This window comes from Melanaphis sacchari, unplaced genomic scaffold (genome assembly GCF_002803265.2).
Source record: "Melanaphis sacchari strain LSU unplaced genomic scaffold, SCAv2.0 Contig0_pilon_pilon, whole genome shotgun sequence".
Classification (NCBI taxonomy): Eukaryota; Metazoa; Arthropoda; class Insecta; order Hemiptera; family Aphididae; genus Melanaphis; species Melanaphis sacchari.
The window spans coordinates 2435926-2460792 of NW_020270366.1; the positions used below are offsets into that span (position 1 = coordinate 2435926).

Below are 24867 nucleotides of genomic sequence, written 5' to 3' on the forward strand. Positions count from 1 at the left end.
ACTGTCATAATACAAAAGACGTGCACGATATTCTTTCGTGATGAAAATATTTTAAAACAACTTGCAAGACCATCACTTTGGTTTAGGAATTTTGTTTACATTACAAAGATTGTTTACGGGACAATGTTTAGCATTTGTCAAATAAAGTTTTTCCTATAAATGCTGTTTCAAAACCTAATCATAATAATGATTCTAACTGCATATGTTGAAATTTAATGGTTATATTTAAGCTTAATTATGTTTAGCTACGTAACGTTAATTTATTTATGTAAAATTCATTTTTACGGAAAACATAAGTATTAAGAACAAAATATAACATAACATGTTTAAAATAACAAAATGTTTTAGCATACAATGAAATAATTATAGCATATATTTTAAATCTGATCATAATCAAACAGGCTTATATATTATGTCTATATATATAACATATGTATTTTATAACGATGTTAAATACTTAACTCTAAATGGTCCATAATAAAATATGCATTACGATCCAGTTTAATTTAAAAGTAATTTTTAAAAGATACAGTTTATAGAATATAAATATTTAGTGTGCCATTGGTATCTCTTCCAAGTAATAGATGATTACGTCGCAACATGCAATAAGTTGGAGAATTATAAATATTCATTATCAAAAGAATATTTGATTAAATTATATATGTTATGATTATCTTTATAATTTAGTTTTCCATTATTTAAACTTTATTTTGGTTTTTAGTTTAATTGAAACGTAAGGTAATCTATTAACTTGGAAACAGTGATTATTGATGATTTCAATATACCAATGTAATTTTCGAAATAGTTTTCCGGATACTTTAAATACATATATAACTATGATAAAATAAAAATAATTTAATTTGATACAAAGTATGATTTTATAACCATGATTATGTATATATAATTTATATCATTTACTTTTATAAATATTATCTACACATAAATTGTAATAGTGATAAAATATTTTTATTATTTCAAACATTTATCATGGAATTAGATTATAAAATAATATATGAACACAACATTTTTAGTGATATGATTAAAAGTAGAAATCGTTGAAAAATACTCATGTACGCATAAAAGCACATGGATGGTGAACATAACATAATATATCGTATAAATTCCACCTGAAAAAATAAAGAAATACAGGCAATACATGATATACATATATGTATCTGCTAAAAATTCTAAACAGAAATGTTTTGGTGTATGAAACAAATAAATGTGCACGTTTTGCTCAAAATATTTTAGTTTCTTATAATTTTAATATATTAAACATTAAAGTATTAAAGCTAATTTAATACATTTTAAAATGTTTAATAATTGTTTTTTAAAATAACTTTTTTTTTAACCCAAAAATTATCCAAATATTTTTAAGTAATTGATATGGAATTATCGATACATCAGATATATAAATATCAATATGATGGCGTTGTAATTGGACAACCATTTATTTTCTGATAACCCATTTCTTTGCTCTTTGGGACTGTGCTCCTAGAATCATAAATAATATAATTTGTACATAAGTGACCCTTTTCATAAACGTTTAAAAATAAATAAATAATTTGAAATAGAAAAAAAGTTATAAAAATTAAAGAAAGCAATTTAATAGTTATGATAAAGAGTTTTAGAACCTTGAAAACATATATGTTATGATAAAAATGTATTATTGAAAGAAAATAGAAACAGATAATTATAATAATAAATTTGGCTCCAAATAGCAAGTTTAATAATTTATTTTTTTCTAAATAATGCTAATAATAATATCTATCTTCTTCTTTTTTTTTTTTTTTTTGAACAGACGATTTATCTATATTATGGATAAATATGGTGTCCAGCTTTGATAACACCGAAATTCATTCGTCTTTTTGGATTTGTATTATTAATTTAGCGTTCGAATCTGTAAATACAGTATTAATTAAATACACTTTTAACATTTAAAATTATAAAATAAAATATAAGGTGAGAAAAGATTCTTTAATTTTATTGAAAACAATGAATGTTTCAGATAGGACATCTGAATTAACTACATTGAATAGGTACAAATGTAATTAAACGTGTATTTAACATTATTTTATATTAAAATAATTTAATATTAATTACAAAGTTTAACAATTAAAAATATTTATTTTTGAATCACTTTATTCTTATCCACGTATAGCCCTTGAATTTGAAACTGATTAAAATTTAGTTTATTTTGTATTTCAAATAATAAATTTTACAGAAATTATTATTGTTAATTTTTTTTTTTTAATTTTGGAATTCATACGGTTCATTACATATTATCATATATTACTAATTAGCTCTATTGTAAAATTTTGTCTTGTGTTAAAAATATTTTGTTGTGTATTGTTCTAATGAATAAAATACAAAAAAAATATTATTAAAAATGAACTGCAGTAAGATGGTGCGCGTTTATTGTTAACCGACCATGATTTATATAATTTATGCAATAACATTACTGAGGCGGAGTTAACAACGTTTCATCTGACCTTTTGGGAAATTTACAATCACCATAATAAACAACCGTTTGCTTAAAAGATGGCATAAACTCCGGGTAACTTGTAAAAATCCCAATAATAACAATAATATTATTACTATTCCAACGGTGGTGAAAACCCCAAAAGCAAGTATCTCTGCCACCGCCATGAAACAACCGTTCGAAATACTTCACTTCGAAAGACGTGTTTTTCGATGCCATAACAAATACGCTATACATACAATATAATATTCAACTTATAATAATGTTTTGTTATAATTCATGTACGAAAACAGCATTTCGACAAAGTGCGCACATTGTTAAATATTATATATTATATATTATATGGGTAACAGCCGTTGTGGTCCCGTAAACTGAACCCGAAGATCGTTTACTGAAATCAGCAGTGTACAACTTGGGAATACTGTCGAACTTTAACAATGGCACCACATCATATTATATAATATGTATTGAAATAATTGTCGAAATCGTCTCTACAGAGGCCGCGTTTTAGTCGGAAACGAACTAAAATCGATTAACTCTGAAGTACTATTTGACCATATTATTACGATGTGTGTATTGTGCTTGTGTACTAAACTTTAACTCGGTTAATTTTTGTGCAGTTAAATATTCCAATGAATGTCCACCAACGCAAGTTAATGTTAATAATCATTATGAATTTAGAACCGTCGATGTTGACAAAAATTTCAGATAAATAATATCGTATTTTTACGAAACAACCTGGTGGTTTGGGGTATATAATCTGTAATATATTACGATTTACAAAAAATATATATGTATATAAATAGTTTGTACAGCAATATGTTGTTGGGTATATATAAATAATATTTTTATATGGAGTTAGTTGGCTTGAGATAAGATCACTATAAAGTTATATCCTTAAAGATTTTCGACAAGTATTTTTATTGTTACAAAATTAAAAGAAAAAAAATATATGATATTATCTAATTTAAATTTTTTTCCACTTCTGCATTTAAGAGTTGATTATTTAATTGGCTTATAATTTATAGGACATACTTCTTTTTTTTTACATGATTGATACGAAGAGGGTATCGAGTTTTAATCGTGTCAAGGTTTCGGTGACATTTTTATGAGACACTATAAAGTGTTTAAATGGGTAAAGTTTTGAAGAACTAATTTCAGAGGATTGTTTTTTTTGTTTAAAGGTGCTATAAGAGCCAATGGAAAATGACTAGATTTTATGATTCTTTTTAGAAAATGGTATCATTTATATTGGGTGATCGTAACCATTTATTTTATATGTTTTATTATAATAATGTTTTGTATTTTTCGATACACCCTCGCAATAAATTACGACGTATGTGATTGTACAGAAAACTATAGTAGAACACCATAATGTACCAAATGTAATTTTCCCATTATTTTTTTTTTTCATTTTGAATTATTACATCAAACGTTAGTGCTTTTAAATGTGTTTTAAGTTGTATAAATTATAAATAATCGTATTTTCTTTTACGTGTAATTATATTTATTTATTATATGATATTATAAAGAATTTTTCAAACCAGCTGTTAGTATCACCGCAAAACTCCCCTCTATAGGAGCTAGTTTTAATTTGTGCTCCTCGAAGTAACATTTATTTATTTCAATGGTTCTTTAAAGTAAATATACCGATAAATTTTTATTTTTATTAGTTACTTAATTTTATTTTTCATTCAATGTGTTCAACGTTCCGAAATATAAAACGTATTAATTATTATGGGCCCATATTTTATTTATTTATTTTTATATAAAACATTTATCATGAGATAATGAGTAAATTAAAACTATTGTTGTACATGTTATTTTTTGTAGTAACTACACAAATAGTATTCAGTTAAAACACGGACAAATCGATTTTTATTTAGTTGTCTTTAATTAAATAATATGTTATAATATAATTACATGTAGACTTAAAATAATATATTTTTATAATGACTTAATATTTATCAGCAAGTGTTGAACTTCTACTGTTCTTATATTACAAATCCATACTATAACTCAATGGTGGTATACATTTTAGATTTTAAAAGTTTGACTACTGCACTGTTCGATAATTATCAAAACGCGTTCAATAAGAAATGGATGAACATGGTTAAAAATGAATTTTGGATAAAACACTGGTTTAAGGCTTTTAGAGTTATTCTAATTTTTAAAAACAAAACTCTATACCAGGAATACTATTAGAGTCCAAAACTTTAGTTTCGCGACGATTTTTTCCTTGAGTTATTGTTTTGTTTTCCCGAAGTTTCTTGTTAAAAACGACATTTTTAAAACAATGGGAATGCGTCAGACACGTCGGAAATAAAGAGCAAATGAAATACTACACCCGGATGCCGAGCATGTGAATGGAAGAAATCTATAAAACAATTTTCAACTCTAAACAAACTATTCGATATACCTCTTCCAGATTGTTTTGATATTGAATTTAGATTATATATATTACAAAGAAATACAAATAATCAATGTATATGAAATATACTAAAAAAAATAACTACGTCAGAATAATATAAAAATGAGTAATTTATTTTTTATTTTTTACTTCTTCATTTTGTAATAATTACTGTTTTTTAATACAAATCAACTGGTAACCTATCTAAACTATTTACATTTATTTCAATCAAAAACTTAAAAGTTTTATCTCAAAAACTATTTGGTACTTTTTGAGAGTAAGTTTATCACAATGTTTCTAATTTTGATTATTTTCTGTATTTCAAATTATTAAAAAAATCGAGTTATTTCAATTTGTATAAGATATTCTCAATGTTTAAACTATTTAATTTAAAATGTTGTTATTACTAACAATTTCATGAATCTAATTGAATGTTTAAAACACACTAGTATAGTTGTGTATTACTACTTTATTTAATTACATTTTTATGCAAATACGGGATATAATATAGACATTTTATTTCTTAAAAATAGTAAATACGGGTATTCATAATTTTACTATGTTAAACAAATTGAAACATTTTTCATTTTTCCTTCGATATACCTGAACATATTATAATATTTTATTAACAAAATAAACAGTTTAAAAAACTAAGAATTGTAATAAAAAGTGGAAGAAAATTACAAAAAAGTACATTGTTGAAAATGATTTTCAGTGCAATAAATCACGCGAACAATAGATATTACTTAACGAAATTACGTTTTACTGGTATACAATTCTGTTATCTTTATATGTATATATTATTTTAACCGAGTCCTTAATGAACTTTACTACTATAGTCACTCACTACAAACCACATATATCAATGTATTTTCCATACATACCTAAATGTTTTAAAATCGATATTTTTTGTTCGATATCAGCAACACATTTATCTTGTGCACAGATATTAACATTTTTTTTTTTTTTAACATACAATATTTATTATATTATATTTTGATATAAAATATTTTCATAGTCGTAAAAGATGTCAGTAAATCACTTTGAATTCGACCTCATCAAATACGTATTAGTCCTTAAAAAATTGATAAAAAAAAAGAAAATGATACATATTATTTATGGAACACTTTTATTTTTTTATAACGAAGATACAAAAATATTTCTATGTACCTACTTTTTTATGAGTTTTTTCAACCATTTATACATTATGTAAAATGAAGTGTATATTCTACATATATTATTATAATACGTTTCAACAGAGCAAACCAAAAAAGCGTGTTTAAAAATATAACAATAAACCTCCGAAGTATATTTATTTTAAATCGCATTACAGTCTGGTTATTACCTGGAATATTAATATCGTTATATGCTTGTAATCTCAGTGTCGTTCGACAAGTATAGAATATTTCATTTGTCGCAGTATTGTCGATGTTTGAAACATGATTTAATTAAGACACGTAGATACTGAACCTTACTATATATTTATTTAACTACGAATTTCAATTAACTAATAGTGTCAAAACCGTGTTGAACCCAATACATAGAGCAAAATACTTTAACATGATTTACTGCGTGGTATATTGTATAATAATTATGTATTATTTCGTCTATAGTATGCATGTACTATGTAGGTATGTATGTATGTATGTATATATACTGTGTGTGTGTCTCTTGAGAATAATATGTTGTGCTTTGTCATCGGCTATTATTATTGCCAAAACATGGTGAAGTAGTTCTACTATTTGCGATGCTTCAGTTAATCGATTTGTACGTCAGTGTATGTCTTTAGGTATAGTCGCATATAGTAGTAGGTATAATATAGTGTCTATCTATTTCTGATATTGTTCTGGCTTATATTTCTTAGATATCTGACAACGTTCGTTTGCCTGTTGAATGCTATTAATTTGGTTAACTAAGAAGATCCTCTGACACTTCTCAATCCTTTTATCATATAGTAGGTACGTATGTATGGACATACGATTTTTATTAATATTATTGTTATTATAAATGTCAGAGTAAATAAGCGGAAACGGATTACTTTTAATAGTATCGTTTTGTGTCTTGTCGTATAATAATAGAACGTTAACGTCAGTAAACATTTACTGTGGTAGATTACCGCCCGAGCGGGTGAATAACATTTCCTATCTTCTACTTCCCCGCGTCCCTGCAGTAAGTTGTACGGTTTCGAGATGCTCAACATTATAGTTAGTGTATACTGTATACAATAATAATTATAATCGGAAATAGCCATTATTATAGTGGATTAAAAACGTATAAATTATTTTTAAACTCACTCGGATACAACTTATTTGTATGTTTTAAGTCAGCTGTAAGCTTTAAGATCGCAGGGTTAATTATTTTTAAATTCAAATTGTATGGAAGTTTTTTAGTTCTTACATTAAGTTTAATATTTGTCTGTATTTAATCATTTGAAGCCTTCATCTTATATAATATAATATAGGTAATCAAATTTGTTAATACTATTTTTGAAGTTTCTGAATATCCCATGCGGTATTTTTTATGGGTATCTATATATGTTTAGTAAAACACTATAACTGATATCGTATGTGTTTGTATTTATGTTGAATATTATTTAAATATATTATTTTACATTTTTTTCACTTAATTTTAAACTTTTAGTTCATTATCAAAAAATGGTAAAGTCTTTATGTACAAAAATCATTCTAAGTAGGGACATTTATAGTTTTTTATAATACAAATATACTATTATAAATTATTAAAGCAATCTATTTTTTTTGTTTAATTTAATTTAATATAAATTAGTAGGTAAACTGGTTTAAATATTTTAAAAATTTCATTGTTTACATAAAATATATAAATATATGTAAAAGTTTTAAATATTTTTAAATTGCAACAAAATTACTAAAATTATTATTTTTTTGTTTTAATATCTAATTTTTTTCAAATTAGAACTTCGATTACCTACTTATTAAAAATTGAGTTTATGTTTTTTAAATATTATTTGCAGCTTTATTGAAAAAGTGAAAAAGATATTGTATTAAGTTATCAAACTTTTTTACTGAACAAAAATTGTTTATCGACATTTATGGAAAAAAAACAACATAATGTTAAATGTAAAAATAGCTTAAAATTAATTGAAGACACAATTTTCATTTATAGAAAACACTTTTTCAAAAATTTGATATAAATTTCAGGTATTTATGGTTGTTTGTTTTTGAGTAACATAAAGATAAAAAACAATATTAATTTGGTCGAAAAAAAAAATAAATAAATAAAAACTGGGTTTGCATAAAAAGTCATGAGTTTTCTCTTTTTTTTTATTCTGATTAAAAAACAAAAAAAAACTAGACATTTTCATTTAGATTTTTAAAAAATGCTAACTAGATCTAATTTGCTAACAAAAACCACCTTGTAGTTATAAATTACAGTATTCTTTCTAAGATCTTACATTACACATGTTGTAATCAGAATACCTATCTCTTCGTTAAGAAGCTAAAAAAAAAATCAACTAACATGAAATCTTTTATTAAATTAATAAATCTCATTTTTTTTTTGTATAAATTCATAATTAAATAAAAATAATTAAAATTAAAAAAATGTTGATTCATTTTAAGTTACCAATGCAACTTATTTAGTTTAATGTTATAAATCCATTTATAATGTTGTAAAAAAATTAAAACGTATAAATTACAATAAGTAGAATATATTTTATTAAACAGAAAAATATAATCATAGATTATCAGTAACAGAAAAAGCCGGTAGAAAAATGAAACTTTCTAATATCGATCAACCGTCCAACGTCTGTCAAACAGTCACACATTATCGGATTCATAAACGATTTGTCTCCTTTAGAGCGTAACATTTAGTTGTAACTTTTCGTGTTAATTTCGTAAAACGCTATTCGGTTGTAATCGTATAATGTATATAGTTTGTAGTTTGGGATTCGCGTGAGAAATACTTGCAGCATTTGTGGCGGCACAACACCCGCGACTAGGAAATTTATATGACCGGCCCGGGTTTCTAATTCGCGATATTTGGCGTCGGAACCGTCCCATTAAGTAAAATAAAATAATAAGTGGAAAATTCTCCATGAGCGTCGAGTGGGCGCCGCCACCACCAGTCGCCTTTACTGTTTATACGACCCGTTATACAGCCGAAAAAGCGTATAGTACAACGACTTTTATTATACGATGTCATAGTCGTGTGTTTCAAGCAAATCGGCAGCGGCGGTAACGGTGGCGACATTACAGAAACGTTCGGCCCCGAAGACATTTAAAGGAAATAATATATTGTATATTATGTATATACGCACATTATTTATTATTTATGGAACTCATGGGAAGAATTTTCGGCAGTCGACACAAAAATATAATGTGTGTTTTCGGTTCACCAGGAGCAGTTGTGGTACAGTAGGGGCGCGTTTCCACTGAGCGGTGTGGTGAGGTGCGTTGTCGGTTATGTATTGCGGGTGGTGTGTGATGCGTGTGGGTGCGTGTGTGATGCGTGTAGGTGCGTGTGTGTGTGCAGACCGATATATTAAAAAGTACGAGAGGAGTGCTATTGACATACAAGGGCAGTCCTTTTACCCAATATTCCCCCTCTCAGTTGTTTATCCACTCCACCCTTATAATCGACAACCCACCCTATCGATAACCCATCAAATTGGAATGTCCTCTAATGTAAACACGTGGGCGCCGGTGGTAATGGATTCATCGTTTACTCATCATTGTCTGAGATCGACACGACTATTTAGTCAGGCTTAACGTCTTTCTGCATGCGTACACACTCCAGGAAATATACGTAATATATTACTTGTCGGCATTCGTGATTGGTAGGTACGACAGGTTACATAGTTGTAAGCTATTATTAAATTAGTTACCAAAATTGTAATATTATTTAAATTTTAGATTTAAAGCGGTACGTTCAGGAACGCATACATTATGTTTTTCATTAAAATATTTTAATCGCTAAACTACCATAACCAATTAAAATCTTTCCCATCAAACGGGGGGTTTTTTTTTTTTATACAGAATAAATCTTTCAAAAGTTTCATATGACCCTATTTATCGATTAACAATAGAGACTATATTATAATCGGCGCTTCAATACGGAATAGGTCGTTTTTAATAAAAATAAAAAATAAACATTTTCTGAATTTTCCGTGTTTACTACATACGTTTAAGGAAAAATTACACTCATAGGTACGCGCAGAAGAAAAGAACAAGCACTATTTTAATTGGCAACCGTTTTTCAAATTCAATTACTTATCATCGATTTCAAAATTTAACATTACGGCGCACTATTAGTAGTAGTATAATTGAACTGCTTCACACCACCCAGTTCGGCATTGTTCGTTTGTCAATATTATTGCGTCTGAAACCATTAATTGAATTATATTGTGTACATGTATAATACATTATATTATATGAGTACCACAATCCATAACAAATCACATCGTGAATGAGTTTGGATATGTTATTATCATAATTATTATATATTGTTATTATTTAGTAATCTGTGCAGACGAAAAATTGAACGCGTTCACTCTTGCTCGAATCGATAAACATATTATTGTATTATTCTGTTTGAAAATTGGCGTTTTTGAGGAACAAAAGAGATTTAGTCATACTGTATAGGTATAAACTATACACATATTGTTTACACATACATTTTATAGTAATTTTACTGTTACAGTGTTGTTTGATACAATACTTGTAGTTTTGTTGGACTGATGATAACATAAATTGATTCTGAGAACATCATAACATTTATAATTCGTCGACAGTTAGTTTGTATAATAGTACTACACTAAAACAATGTGCAATAAAGTAAACCTGAAAAAAAATATATGATACATTGAAACAAAATAAATATAAAAACTATAATGTAGTAGTTAGTATCATTATTACTTGAAAGGGACCAACGTGTATATATACCTTTAGAATACTTTCATTACTTATTGTTATGCCAAAACGCGTGAGTGATTGTGTCTGAATAAGTATTCAAACAGCATTTATTGCAGTTTAATTAATGTTCATTTTTTAAATTGATTTTTTAAAACAAAATCATAATTATTTATAATATAAATAATATTGTTTTTAATACATATTTTAGTAGCTGCATTTAGTTAAAAATAATAATTAATCATAAAATATAAAATGTTTTTAGTTGTACCAGCTACTGAAATACCTAACTTTAATACCAAATTGCATGTGTAATTTATCATGCAGGACGTTTGTATATACCGATATTATATAAATTATTATTTATAATAATAACGGTTTTTAAATAATGTTTGAAACAATTGTAAAATAATAATTTATCGAACAACTTTTGTAGTAAAAATTAAACTAAAATTAATCGTTCCGTGTTGTTACTGAAAATATAGTTATATGAATATAGTATATTTATGTATTCATGATAATATTATTAATATTTTTTTTTTTTTTTTTTTTTTTAACTATTAAGTATATTTTATATTTAGTATTGACAAGATAAATGTATTTATCAAATTTTATTAACAAAAAACTGATGATTTTTTTTAATGGAATAAAAACATCAACAAAAATGCACGTTTTTAGTTTACAATAGCATTAAATTAAAACACAATTTCTTGCAAAATAAATGAATAAATAAATGCAGGTATCGCAAGTTTATTGATTATGTACACGTTTGACGGGCATTAAAGATTCTATTAGGTAAACTCTTTTTATTTCATAAATAAAAGTATTTATATTTTTTTTTAATTAGACAAAAATATTTACACTAATATATAATGTGTCACATAAGTAAACTTTTGAGTAATAACATAAGAAAATAAATATTGTGTACGCTATATAATATTATAAACAAATATGTATCAGAAATCAGAATAATATTTAAGTTTATAATAAAATAGAATATTTACAATTATCTGTAAAAATATGAGGCCCTAAACTTTCTTAAATATTTAAAAATAAATAAAATGGTTTTCATTTGTTGCATAATATTGTACACCAATAGTAAAATAATAAAATATTTAGTAGATTATAATTTTTAAACATCACTTAGTAGTAAAATATTATACGGAATGTTTAATGTAACATATAAATAATTTCTTTAATAACGCTTTCTATACGAAAAATGTAAGTTAAAATAAATTACAAATTATGTAAAATGTCTAAAGTTTAAGTTAAGATTTATTAAATGTTCTAATGAAAATATTGCTTTTTTTAAAATCATGAACTTTGATTTAAATTAACTAACTTAAATTTGTATTTTAATTTTTTTTTTAAATTAAATTATACATTTTTTGCAGTTAAAATGCATGTGAAATTCTTACAGGAGTCTCTAAATAAGAATTATTAAAATTGTTTTTTAGTGTATTCATTGAAGATACTAATTTATTGATAAACTAAATAATAACTAATAAACGTAATATCTTCAGTCAATATATTTAATAATATGGAATAAAAATAAATATATTTTAGAAGTCAATTTTTTCAATACAATATTAATATATTATTGTAATTTATTAATTTTTATATTAGTATCTATATTTTATTATTTTTAAATTTTAAAATGATGTTGTTTATTAAATTATATTATCATTTAGTGTTAAAATTATACATTTTAAAATGTTTATTCATCGTATATTGTCCAAATATGCTTTTTTAAATTTAACAAAAACTTTGTTGAAATGCAATTGTAAAAAAAATATTACGTAGGTATATGTTTAGGTTAAAATTAAAAATGTTATTCATATTTCATACAATAAATAATATGAAATGATTTTGAAAATTTTATTTATATTAGTTCATTATAACATCATAACCATATAAGAATAATAATTTATATATTTTGTTCAACACAAGTCACCGTAATTTAAATAGTGACGATAAAACAGTTTTGAGAACTATGAACTTGAAGAGTACGTTTTGAACAGATAACTTAATAATTTAAAATTTAAATTCACTTAATGGTTGTATACACAATATAATATTATATGATACGTATATTGATGCATACACGTATTGATACTTATACATTTCAATGCTATAAGTGTATCGCAGTTCTCATTGCAGCACATGGCTTATCCACCAGATGTTCAGACAGATACATTCTATATTAGTTATTAAATTTGCTGTGATTTTTTTTTTTTTTTAATTACACAATAAGATATAAAACGTATTATTTATTTACAATTTAAAACCCAGAAATAGATTTACTCGTATCCCTTAGAAGTTTATCGAGTAAATTTGATTTATAATTTGATATACACTATTATTCGGTCGTTTGCTTATTTCTCAAAGAAAATGGAATTTAATTTCGAAAGATAATTTAAGAATGAAATCCGATATATAATGTTCAGCTTCTACTTGTTTAATAAGTACGATACTATCTATAACACAATATGGATTTTCATCTATTAGTTTTATTTATGTTTTGTAATACTGTGTGATAGTGTTTCAAGTGTCTTTTCATCGTGAAATTCATTGCAACATTAAATTATTATTATTTACTTATATAATTCCTTTGATACAATTTATATTAATTAATAATACTTAGTATTGACTTTTAGTCCTAGAAGAGGTTTTAATAATTGTTATTTTATTGATATTTTATTATTAACTAATTATTCTAATTAAAGTGTACTTTATATCGTGATTTTTCATATGTCACTGATTTCATTTAGTTATTAATGTTATTACGTTATATTTGCTATTGTAACATTAATTATTATAATTTATAAGATTTAAGAATTCTTGCAAAATGTGTTTTTCATTATTCGTTCATAATGATTACTATATATATTTTATGGAAAACTAACTTTATTGTAGGTCACAAATTCGTACTTTTAATAACACATATATCTTTTATGAATTATGTTAAACTTTTAATATTATACATTTTCAAAAATTTTTATCAGTCAAGTTGTAAAGAACATAGAAAAAGTAAAATGTGTTATAAAGTTTCAAAATATTTTTAAAGTTAAAAATAACGTAAATATTCTGTGAGTTTCTACGATGTAAAAGTACTCAACTTTCACTTATATTTGAATTTTTTTTAAAAAAAGATAAAATAATCTACTTCAAACTAAAATATTATTTTCTCAATCAAAAATTTATTTTATATTTTATATCTGACTGGAAATGAATATATTTTTATTTTTGAAAAATAATAATACCACAATCATAACGCATATTTTAGTAGGCTTGATGTAGTATGTTTCATATTTGATGAATGACAAATATTGTTCATACATTTCGCTTTGACTTCTAGCAAAAAGAACGTTTAACTTAAACTATAAAATTCAACTCTATGCAGCTTATAATGTTAACCATGTTAATCTATATTGTATTCAAGTACAATCTTTTAAAACTTTGATTATCTATAATTTTAATCTAATAAAATAGTTAATGATTTTGTTTGCAAGTATTTACACATAAATGATATTTTAGTAAAAAAATAAAAAAACTTATATTGAATGACAGAAAACTTAGATGTTCGACACCGTTACGGTTTTTCCGTCAATGCCATAGTCTAAAAATAACTATAGTGAAGTTGGTAATACGTATTATGACAATGATCCCAGACTTATTATTTATAAGCTCGACTTATTCCTTTGCGTTGTGTTCCAGGATGCGACAGCCTATCCAACATGAGTATAACGGTTCCAGTAGCCGTGGCTTCCGGCGAGTCAGCTAAGATGACGTGCACTTACGATCTAGAATCCGATCCGCTGTACACGGTTAAGTGGTATAAAGGTCGACAAGAATTCTTCAGGTACGTGCCAAAAGAATTGCCACATACCAGAGTGTTCCCGTGGCCTGGCATTAACGTAGACGTAAGTGTACAAAATTACAATACAATTTCAATAATAATATACTGCTGTACAAAATATTATTCAGGTCATTGTTAAACATGCGTTTTTGTTTATACTTATCATTGTTGTGTTAAAAGTAACACGCGTGTGTTGAACGCGATCCTGCAATGTTGAGTACGAGTGTACGACTACATTTGTACATCATTGATCAAACCTCTAATGGAAATTTATCATTCACCATTCGGAAACACTCCTCGGAATACCATTTAATTATTGTATTTATACGGAACATTAATAAATGATCAAACATTATAATGTAGAATACATTATATTATAGGGTGCGCACTGGCATATGAAATAGCTCTATAAAGTAAATTTATTATGTTGTATAAATGTATAATGTATTTAGAATTTAAATTGATAAAAATACTAAATAAAACATTATAATTACGTATCTTAGGGCAAAAATTGTCGTATAATAGTTCATAGTCTACATAATATAGTATAGTTTTTGTTTTATGAACGTTTCAAATGTAATTTATAGTAATTAAATAAGATCAATAAAGCGTAATAGTAAATTTTTCAATTACATTTAACCTTCAGAATGAACCATTTCGTAGTCTTTTTTCATATACATTGTGTTTACAATGTATTAATGTATTATACTACCATTATGTCAACATTAAAAATATTTATTTTGAATTATTAAGTTCTAGGTAAATACTTTTATCAGTTCACAATGAAAGAATATTGTAATTTTACTCTTTTACTAAAAGCATTTAATAAATGTAAAACAATTATGATATTGTATTTGCATAATATGTAGCCATACACTTTTATAATTTAAATTTAATTCATATACCTAGTTAATTATTTAGTTTAAGTATACTAAATGTTGCCCTTTTATTAAACGGTCTTCTTGGAGCAAAAATGGTACTTTTTACGGAGCTTTTGAATTTTTCATGGGTATTTATATTTTTTCTTACGTAATCTCATTTAAGTTTTTTTTCCTTATCAACGGCGTATTGTTCTCATTGTAATGTTTTATACACGACAATTCATCCTAAAAGTTTGTATTCAATTAGCATACTTAAATTTTATTTTAAATGTTGTATTTTTAGTACATTAAATATACATTTAAATTAATACCCTTTTATATTCCTGATAATTGTTTTTACCGTTTATAATATAGGAACATTTTTGTCAATTTAAAAAAAAAATTGTGATTTGAAAATGTTTGGTAGTATATTTTATCAACAAAATACAAAATTGTACGATGGATGTCGATTTGGTTTATATAGTCGTTTTATACATGTATTTATAGTAGTATGCCACATTGATATATATATATATATATCATTTTAAATTTTTCATATAATTAATGAGGTACTTACATCGATTTCATGATTTCATGTTTGTATGTTTAATTAGGTTAGCCAATCAGGACCTAATCAAGTGGTATTACGAGATGTCAGAAAACACTTGTCAGGAAAGTACCGATGTGAGGTATCAGCAGACGCACCATCATTTCACACGAAAATCGTATCCTCTTGGATGCACGTCGTTTGTAAGTATTAAAACTATTCGAACAATACCATTTTATACAAATATGGATTACGCCAACACGTCACAAAAAATATAATATATTGTATACAAATATATATTATGTATGTCTATGTTATATTTTGAAAAACTTATTTATTGATTTAAATTATGATTTATCATAAAATTCTTTGTTTTAAAATCTACCGATATGTTATTCACTATATTTAAATTAAATTTTATGTTGAATATGATTTAATTTAGATATTACTATTATATTGGCGGTTTTGATATTATATTATATTGATTGACAACTTACAATATTAATAGCATTTTTTTATATGATGTTATCTATTAAAGTATTATATATGAGACGACAATATATGTTCATAATGATAAAGTATTCATTCGTTATATAAAAAACAAATACCTAACGTACACCTAATGTTCTGTTTTAGAACAATTATTATTAACCGTATAATGATATGTCATACACGTCAACCGCACATTACATAAATGCTATTTTTTATTCATAAACCGTGGTCATAAATAATAACGAGGGGCTTAAAAGTAACATTTGTCTATTTATAATATTTTCTTGCGGATAAGCTGGCTTTTTTAATTTAAACCCAAATGCAAAGTTACTCTACCTTAATTTCAAGGGTATAATTAAATCCAATTTAAATATATTATTTACCTATTAAATTTGATTTTGTTTTACGCACTTGATAAATATTTGAAATTAATATTATTGTGAGTATAATTCAAAATAACTATACAGAATTCGTGCATTTAGTAGATTGTTCAATTTATTTTTGTTATTTTAGCTTTTATTTTATTTTATCAATTACGCAAAGAATAATATTTTATTCTGAAATATTATAATACTATAAGAGTAGATATATTTATTTTTGTGTTTTATAAAATATATATTATTATATTTTTAAAAGACGTGGTTAAAAATCATGTGGTAGAACAATTTTGACATTTTACAGGAATCTAGGAAAATCACTTGTGAAAGTACATTCGTGATCATAATCACCATATAATCATTATTAGTATCATTAGCGCCAAAAGATGTTTTACTGTAATAATTCGACCTAACCTAACCGTACCTTAGTGAGATACTAAATATATTTTAATAAAACTGTATTGTGTACAATTACTTAATTGTGCACTTAATATTAAAACTAAAAATTATTAAGCCATAAAAATAATAATTCTATTCGAAATTAGGTATTATATCCCTACTATATTGAATTTGTTCATAAACATGTGCGAAATATGTCAATAAAATACATTATCTATATTGCTTGTACAACTAATTCACTTATTTTGTATTTCAATGTATTTTAAGCATTAAATTTTAACATATACTATAGTATACTATAATTGATTATCTAATTTGCCGAGTTATCACATTATTTTACGAATAAAAAGGACGCATGTATTAAAATAAATCTAAAATTATATATAAAAAAAAAACGGAAAACAAATGTCTCGTCAAAAGAGTCATCTGATAATATCCATTATATAATAATGAATTAAAGCTTTTTTATAATTTAATAATTTACTGTTATGGTATCTAGGGAAAATTAATACTTAAATATTCAAAAAAGATAAATTAATATCCTATCCAGAGTTAAAATAACCAGTAGAAAGGACAAAATATCCAAATAAAAAAAAAATAAAAATAAAAGTAGCCTGTTAAACAATATAATGTAAATATTTTTTTTTATTTGTATACTATTTTTATAATGATGCGATATTTAAGTATTGTTTCAAAACATAATAAAAATAATTAAACAAAAAAAAAAAAACATTGAACAAAAACATTACATAAACATTTTTTTATAAAGCAAAAAATATTAATGATTAATACAACTATCATTGATATCCTCTATTTAAGCAGGATATTTTAATTTTTTTTTTTTTTGATTAATTCGGATATTTTATTATATCAGTTAGTTATTTTAACCCTAAAAATTTTAGCTCAGAAATGTTGTTCTTAATTTATTATATTTTTAACTCAATACTGATATAGTTGCGCTTAAATAAATATATTTTTTTATTTATAATAATAATTTATACTATGTAGTAATGAACTTAGAAATTAATAAAATAAAGAGAAGTGAATATCACTGTGTTGTAAAATAGACATCGAGTGATTTACTATTAATAGTGTGTTAAATTTGAATTCAGGGACATATCATTGCTTTCAAAAAAACGATTTTGAGTAGAAACAGTCTATCGGTCTATATCACTAAGTAGATTTATGTTTTTTGATAAAGCAATTTAAATATTTTTTTTTTTTTTTAGGACTATAATAGGTTAATACAATTTTTTCTAAAATATTGCATTTATTATATTATTAGTTTTTAAATATTATAATAATATATGTTTATACTATATTAAATTAATTTATAAAACTCGAAATATAATAACATATTTCTATAAATACCGTAAATCAATAAAAATAGATTCAAGTATAAATAGATAATAATATATTAAAAACAATTAAAAATATCATTAAGTAAAATTGATAATGATAATGTAATATGCATAAAAGTTTTAAGTTCCTACAAATAATGGTTTTAATTATAATAAAATTATTAACATTGTTTTTTAATTTAAAATAAGTAATTTCGTTCAAATTAAAAAAAAAAAAAAATTTCTATAAAAATTGATAAGACTATAGTTATATTTTGATTGTGAAATAAAAATGTGTGAGTTAGTTTGTACTAAATTTTCAGTATTTTTATCCAGCGAATAATTTTTAAACGGAATTTCTAGAAATTAAATTTGTTTATGCTTATAAATATCTCAAAAATAATAGAAATTTTCAGAAAACTTTAATGTAAATAAAAACATCAGTATAAAAATTCGATAAAAGCTTTAAATATGACTGTTCGTTTTTGAGTTACCTACATCAAAAAAATAAAACCGATTTTGCCAAAAATTGGAAAAACCCCGCTTTTTTTTGTTTTCCCAACTATAAAAAAAAACACAAACACATCATTGTAAAACCAATATATTCATTTTTTATCTCAAAATCTAAAAATATATAGAAGTTAAGTATCAAATTTGATTTCATTATTTTGTACTATTGCATCACTGCAACAGTTTAATCCAAATTATGTCTTCAAAATCGTGAAAAACACAATGTCACACTCTAATTACAGCGTGCTAATAACTTTAAATATTCAAAAAACGACACATACAAATAACAGTATCTATTTGGTTCATGTCAGTTGTATATACTTTTGAAGACATACAATATCGTTTAATTTTACTTACATATATTGTACACGTTCGCAGATCGTGTATCTCGGTCGCCACAACGAAGTTGCAGCTAGTTTAAACCGATTGCGTTTATAGACGCGTAATACGATAGTCAAATTATATTTCATACAGGTTACTATGAACCAATTCCGTGGAAATTATTCCATAATGTCATAGTATATTTAATGACGGACTGGCGGCGAAAACGACGATGAGGCGTTTTATGTAATAGCAACTGGCGTGGCGGTGGCGGCAATATGGCAGTGGCTTGACGATTTTTACTAAACCGGTCGGTTTTTTTCGTCGTTTTTTATCCCTCGCTTCCACTATTATTGCGCTCTATCGCGGACAAGCCTTCGTGACGTCTATTAATAACGTGGAATTTATCGAGTTTTTCCGCGTGTTTTGGCGGGTCATGAACCACCCGCACAAATCCGACCATTAAGACTATAAAAGTAATTAAGCCGGACGACCGCGTAAGGGATGTGCGTTGTTGTACGAGTGGATGTGTGTGTGTTTGTGTGTGTGTGGGGGGAAAGGAAAAGCCGGGGTGTGAATAATATTGTTTGCCCCAAAAGAAAGCCGTTAGTGACAGCTGTGTTTTTTTTCGCGAGTCGCGTCGTCGTGGTGTAAATTTTAATCCCGGGTCGCCGTGGCGGGCACGCAAAACTATCGTGTCATTGTAAATATGTGTGTGTGTGTGTGTGTGTGTGTGTGTGTGTGTGTTTGCGTGTTCAATCTCGTACCCGACAAAGATACAAACAAATAAACTGAAACGACGGGAGACGTTGAACGAACAAGACCAGAAAAAATAAAAAGAAGAATACCAGAGAAAGTTATAGTTAGTTTTGTAGTTCACCCGCATGGCATATTTCAACAGCCAACAACTTTGACGGGTTTCCAGCCAATAGAAGATGAAACACCACGTCTACTACACTACGAAAAATAGAATAATAACAAAATATAATAAACAGTTTTAGATATCGTCATTTATGAAATAATATGTCCCTACGTAATACTATTTACGTTTAAATCGACATTCGCATCGCCATATTATGGGTACCTACTTATAATATTGAATTATACTTCATGTCTTATTTTTAAAAGGGAGTGGGAAGATGTTTGATGAGTATTTTAATATGAGATGAAAAATAATGTAAATTTCAATTTTTAATATCATCTCATCCGCAAATATTTGGTAAAATTGTATCAACAATGTTTGCGTTATACTACCTATCAATATGAGTATACACTATAAAACCCATCGTATAAATATGACGTCTTTGTATAATATGTTGCTCAGGGGAATTCGGAAAACATATAATATTATATAATTATATTAATATATGTATTTATTTTTTTGTATTTTATTCCCATAAGCGTGCAGTTTAATTCTTAAAATCCAATACATTGTGTTTTTTCAGTATAATCATATTTTGTTTTTATTTGTGTTTTATTCAATCAAAGGTTTTAATTGTTTTAGATTCAGAGCAAAGTAATGAATTAATTAATTTTACAATGATATTATGTTTTATTAACTATTACTATAATTATTATTTTTTTTTATTTCACATTGTGAAACATTAAAAATACTTCAATCTTCAAGTTTATGATTAGATATAATAGAAATCGTATCATGTTAAAATATTGGGGAGTCAAAAATAAAACACTACCAGTACTCCAGGGAAAAAACCATAATTAAAAGAAAATTTAAATTGTTACTCAACATAAATTTTGATTAAAAATTAAAATAGATATTACGAGTATGTTGTAGTACCTAGTAATTCGATAACGAATTATAAAATTTAAGGATTTGACTTTCTCATAAAATGTTTGATTTATATTTTTTAATTATTACAGTATAATTACCAAGAGATTTAAAAAATTTTGATTTTTTTTGTGCTAATTAAAGAAATTTTAAGTAATTTTTGAGTTTTAATTTATTTTTCCATTGAAAAACTTGACAATTCAATAAAAGGTTTATCTTAAGTTATTTACACTCATAAAATAAATTGAAAAAAGTAACTATTTGTAATTAACTATTCTGCTATAAAGTAGGTGTTGAGTAAATCTTTTTATTTTGCAGAAAACCACTATAATAAATGTATTTAATTATTCGAATTCAAAGTTAAATAATTGTATACGAAAAACGAATCTGAGCGAAGACGATTACTAGTGTTTATTACATAATATTTTTTATGATATATTTATATTATTTATAAAGTAATTTATGTTAATATTATTAAAATATTAAAATGAATATTTTTTTTTCTCCAAAACCATTCCTTTGAAAATATTTTGTGTGTATTTATGTTTAAAGTTTCAAGTTCTTATGAATTATATTTTTAAGTTACAACATAATAACTAAAATCATTATTCTTTTTTTAAATATTTAATTTTGTTCAAAAACAATCTAAAAATATCTTTAAAAAAACGGTGGTTTTATATATCTAAAAATTTTTGGTTACAGTACGAACTACTTATGAGAAACCTTGTATTACATTTTCAGTGTTTACTGCTATTATGTATTAATAAACGTTATTCTGCTACTCTTGTGATCTCTAATACCAGTATAATACCATACTCAAGAAGAGGGTTATTTATGTGACAGTATACTAAGTAAACTGTATTGTATTATTTTACTATTATTTCAGACATTGAATAAATCTATGTAAACTAAGTTGCGATATCGTGTTCATTTGAACATGATTATAAGTTTCTAGGACTTGTAAAATAAAACTTAAAAAAATAAATAAATATTGTTTATATCAGACCAAAATTTGGTTCACAAGAAAGATATACTTTTTGAAGTTGAATTAGCCAAACAACTGCTAATTAACTTAATAAGATTAGGTATACATATCGCAAGCCACTTGGTTCAAAAGAACGAGGGAAGTATGTTTCATGTTTCTAACATATATATTAAAGTGACCTGCTTACATTCATCACATATTATATAGCAAAGCTACTCTACCGAATTTTTATTATACCTTGACATTATGTATATTATTTGTGGTCGTCTGTTGGGATTTCATAGAAATTCGAATAATGTATTTCCATTTCACAGTAAGTGCAGTGAAATGATATATTATTAATACAATAATACTATATATGAATGGAAACAACAATTCTTAAACTTAACTAAATTACTTGATTTTCTCAATTCTTTTAAATAAATGCTTTGAGAAGATATCAAACTACTGAAAAATAAATCAAACAATTAATTCAATTAATATTTCGTTGTAAAATAATATTGGTAAACCTGGTTATTTTGAAAAACGAAATAAGTTTTATTTACAGTATAAAAATATTTTTATTTGCATAGCCTCAGTAGTACTTAATATTAATATAATCGTGTATTCGTGTGTACGTGCATTATTAATAAATATAACAATACTTTGTAAATATTATTTACCGTTTTTACCAATAATCAGAAATTTTTTTATTACTTTTTTTTCTTCAAATATAAATTATATTATGAATTTATGATTACCTTTTCTATTTTAAATAATAAATTATAAATAATTTTGCATTGGGTTCAAAGTTCATGAAAAAAAAAATCTCTAACATAAAAAAATGTATTTATTAGAAGAGAATTTTACGTGGAACGGTTTTAACGTTTGAATAAAGTTATGAAACATTGTATGTGCGTGTTTTTTTTTTTTTTAAACAAATATATATTCAATAAAATTTAAGTTATATTAGGTATATATTTCTATTTCCTCATTTTTTATTTTTACATTCAATAATAGCTATTTATTTGAGACTGATAACTGATTACCTATGCACTGTTTTTTTTTTTTTATATTTTCTTTAAATTTATATAAAATAAATTATAATCGAACTAAGGATAACAATACCTAGTCTATAATTTTTGAATCATTATTTGATAATTTTCGTGCTTTATAACTTAAATTTATAATTAAGTTGTCGAATGGTTTGGTGTATTTGTTTAACCATATTAAAACAGTGGGTATACATAATAAATAATATTTTATTATTATTTAACAATTCAAACATAGATGACTATCTTACAAGTATTTGATTAAACTATATCATTAATTACAAGTGAAAATTTTCTATAGATAAAAATGCAAATAAATTAAATCATTTTATTGAAACGTAAATGTTAATGCCGATGAATACGATTTGAGTATGTATAAAATAATAATTTTAAAGATATAATATTATAATACTTTCGATTATATATATTATCTACGGTGGTTTCATATTATACTATAGAACTATAGATTTTATTATTTAATTCCCATTGTTAACGTTATAAGCAAAAAAAAAAAAAATAAAAAAATATCTGTTATTTTTAAAACGTTTATGTATAAAGGCACTATTATGCTTTCGAATAACCAATGTAGTCATAATAACATTTTAAAATAACATTTAAATTAATCAAATATTATTACGATATTTTTACATTTATTTGACCTTAATAAAATAAGTTTCGTTGCCGGTTGTAAACATACATTAAATATTGGCCTAGATAGTAGTACATCTAGAAAATGAAAAATTGTTGTATATCCATGCAGAAAAAGCGTGCAAAAACGCGCACGGAGATCGAAAAACTGATTTTCAGCTCGTCATCCATAACGTTATATTATATTAAAATATATGTATGATTGGCCTGCGTCACGGTCCACTAATGTAAATCTCTTGCTCTGGGGTCAACCGAATGACACGATGACAACGACAACGCCAAAAACAACAATAATGCGGTTTACATAATATTATAAATACATATATTTATATATATGCATAGGTGTTTACAAGCTCTCAGTGGATTCAAATACGTAATGGTGAACACGGTATGGGGTGAAATCGAGTCTCACCGAACAATAGTTATAATAACTACGGTAGACTATGTTGGAATTATGTAAGCGTTATACATTGTACAGCTATAATAACATAAAATTCACTGTAGAAAAAATTCTATTTAGTAATAAAAAATGTACAATGCACTATGCACAACAAACTTAATTGTTCATCTATACATAACTATATAGAGTGGCTTAAGTATGTAAATCGACATTTCTTCTTTTGACAGAAAATTTGATAATATTTTAATTTTTGAAACTAGTATTTCTACTTAAAGACCACATTTGTAAATACTTAGATTTATTTTACCAAAAAAAGTATTTTATGACGATATCAATTGTTTTCCAAATAAATATCACTTTCTTTTAGTATATAGTTAATTAAACAATTTTATTGAAAACGTTGAAGTTAAACTATTACAAATATCTAATTCGAAATATGTATAAAAAACTTTATAATGATATTTTTAACTCTGTGGTTAGTTTATGTTAGCATTCTGGATCTAGTTTGAACTTTGGGAAGTCGAAAGTAAAA

The 24867-nt window shown here is 24.9% G+C and overlaps 1 protein-coding gene across 1 annotated transcript in view; it reads left to right on the forward strand.

The window, feature by feature from the left end:
• Window positions 1-24867, forward strand: part of LOC112597941 — an 81786-nt gene that overhangs the window by 37191 nt on the left and 19728 nt on the right. The window contains exons 2-3 of the mRNA XM_025344201.1: window positions 14495-14700; window positions 16111-16246. Coding sequence (XP_025199986.1) covers window positions 14495-14700; window positions 16111-16246 — 342 coding nt within the window. The remainder of the gene's footprint in view (window positions 1-14494; window positions 14701-16110; window positions 16247-24867) is intronic.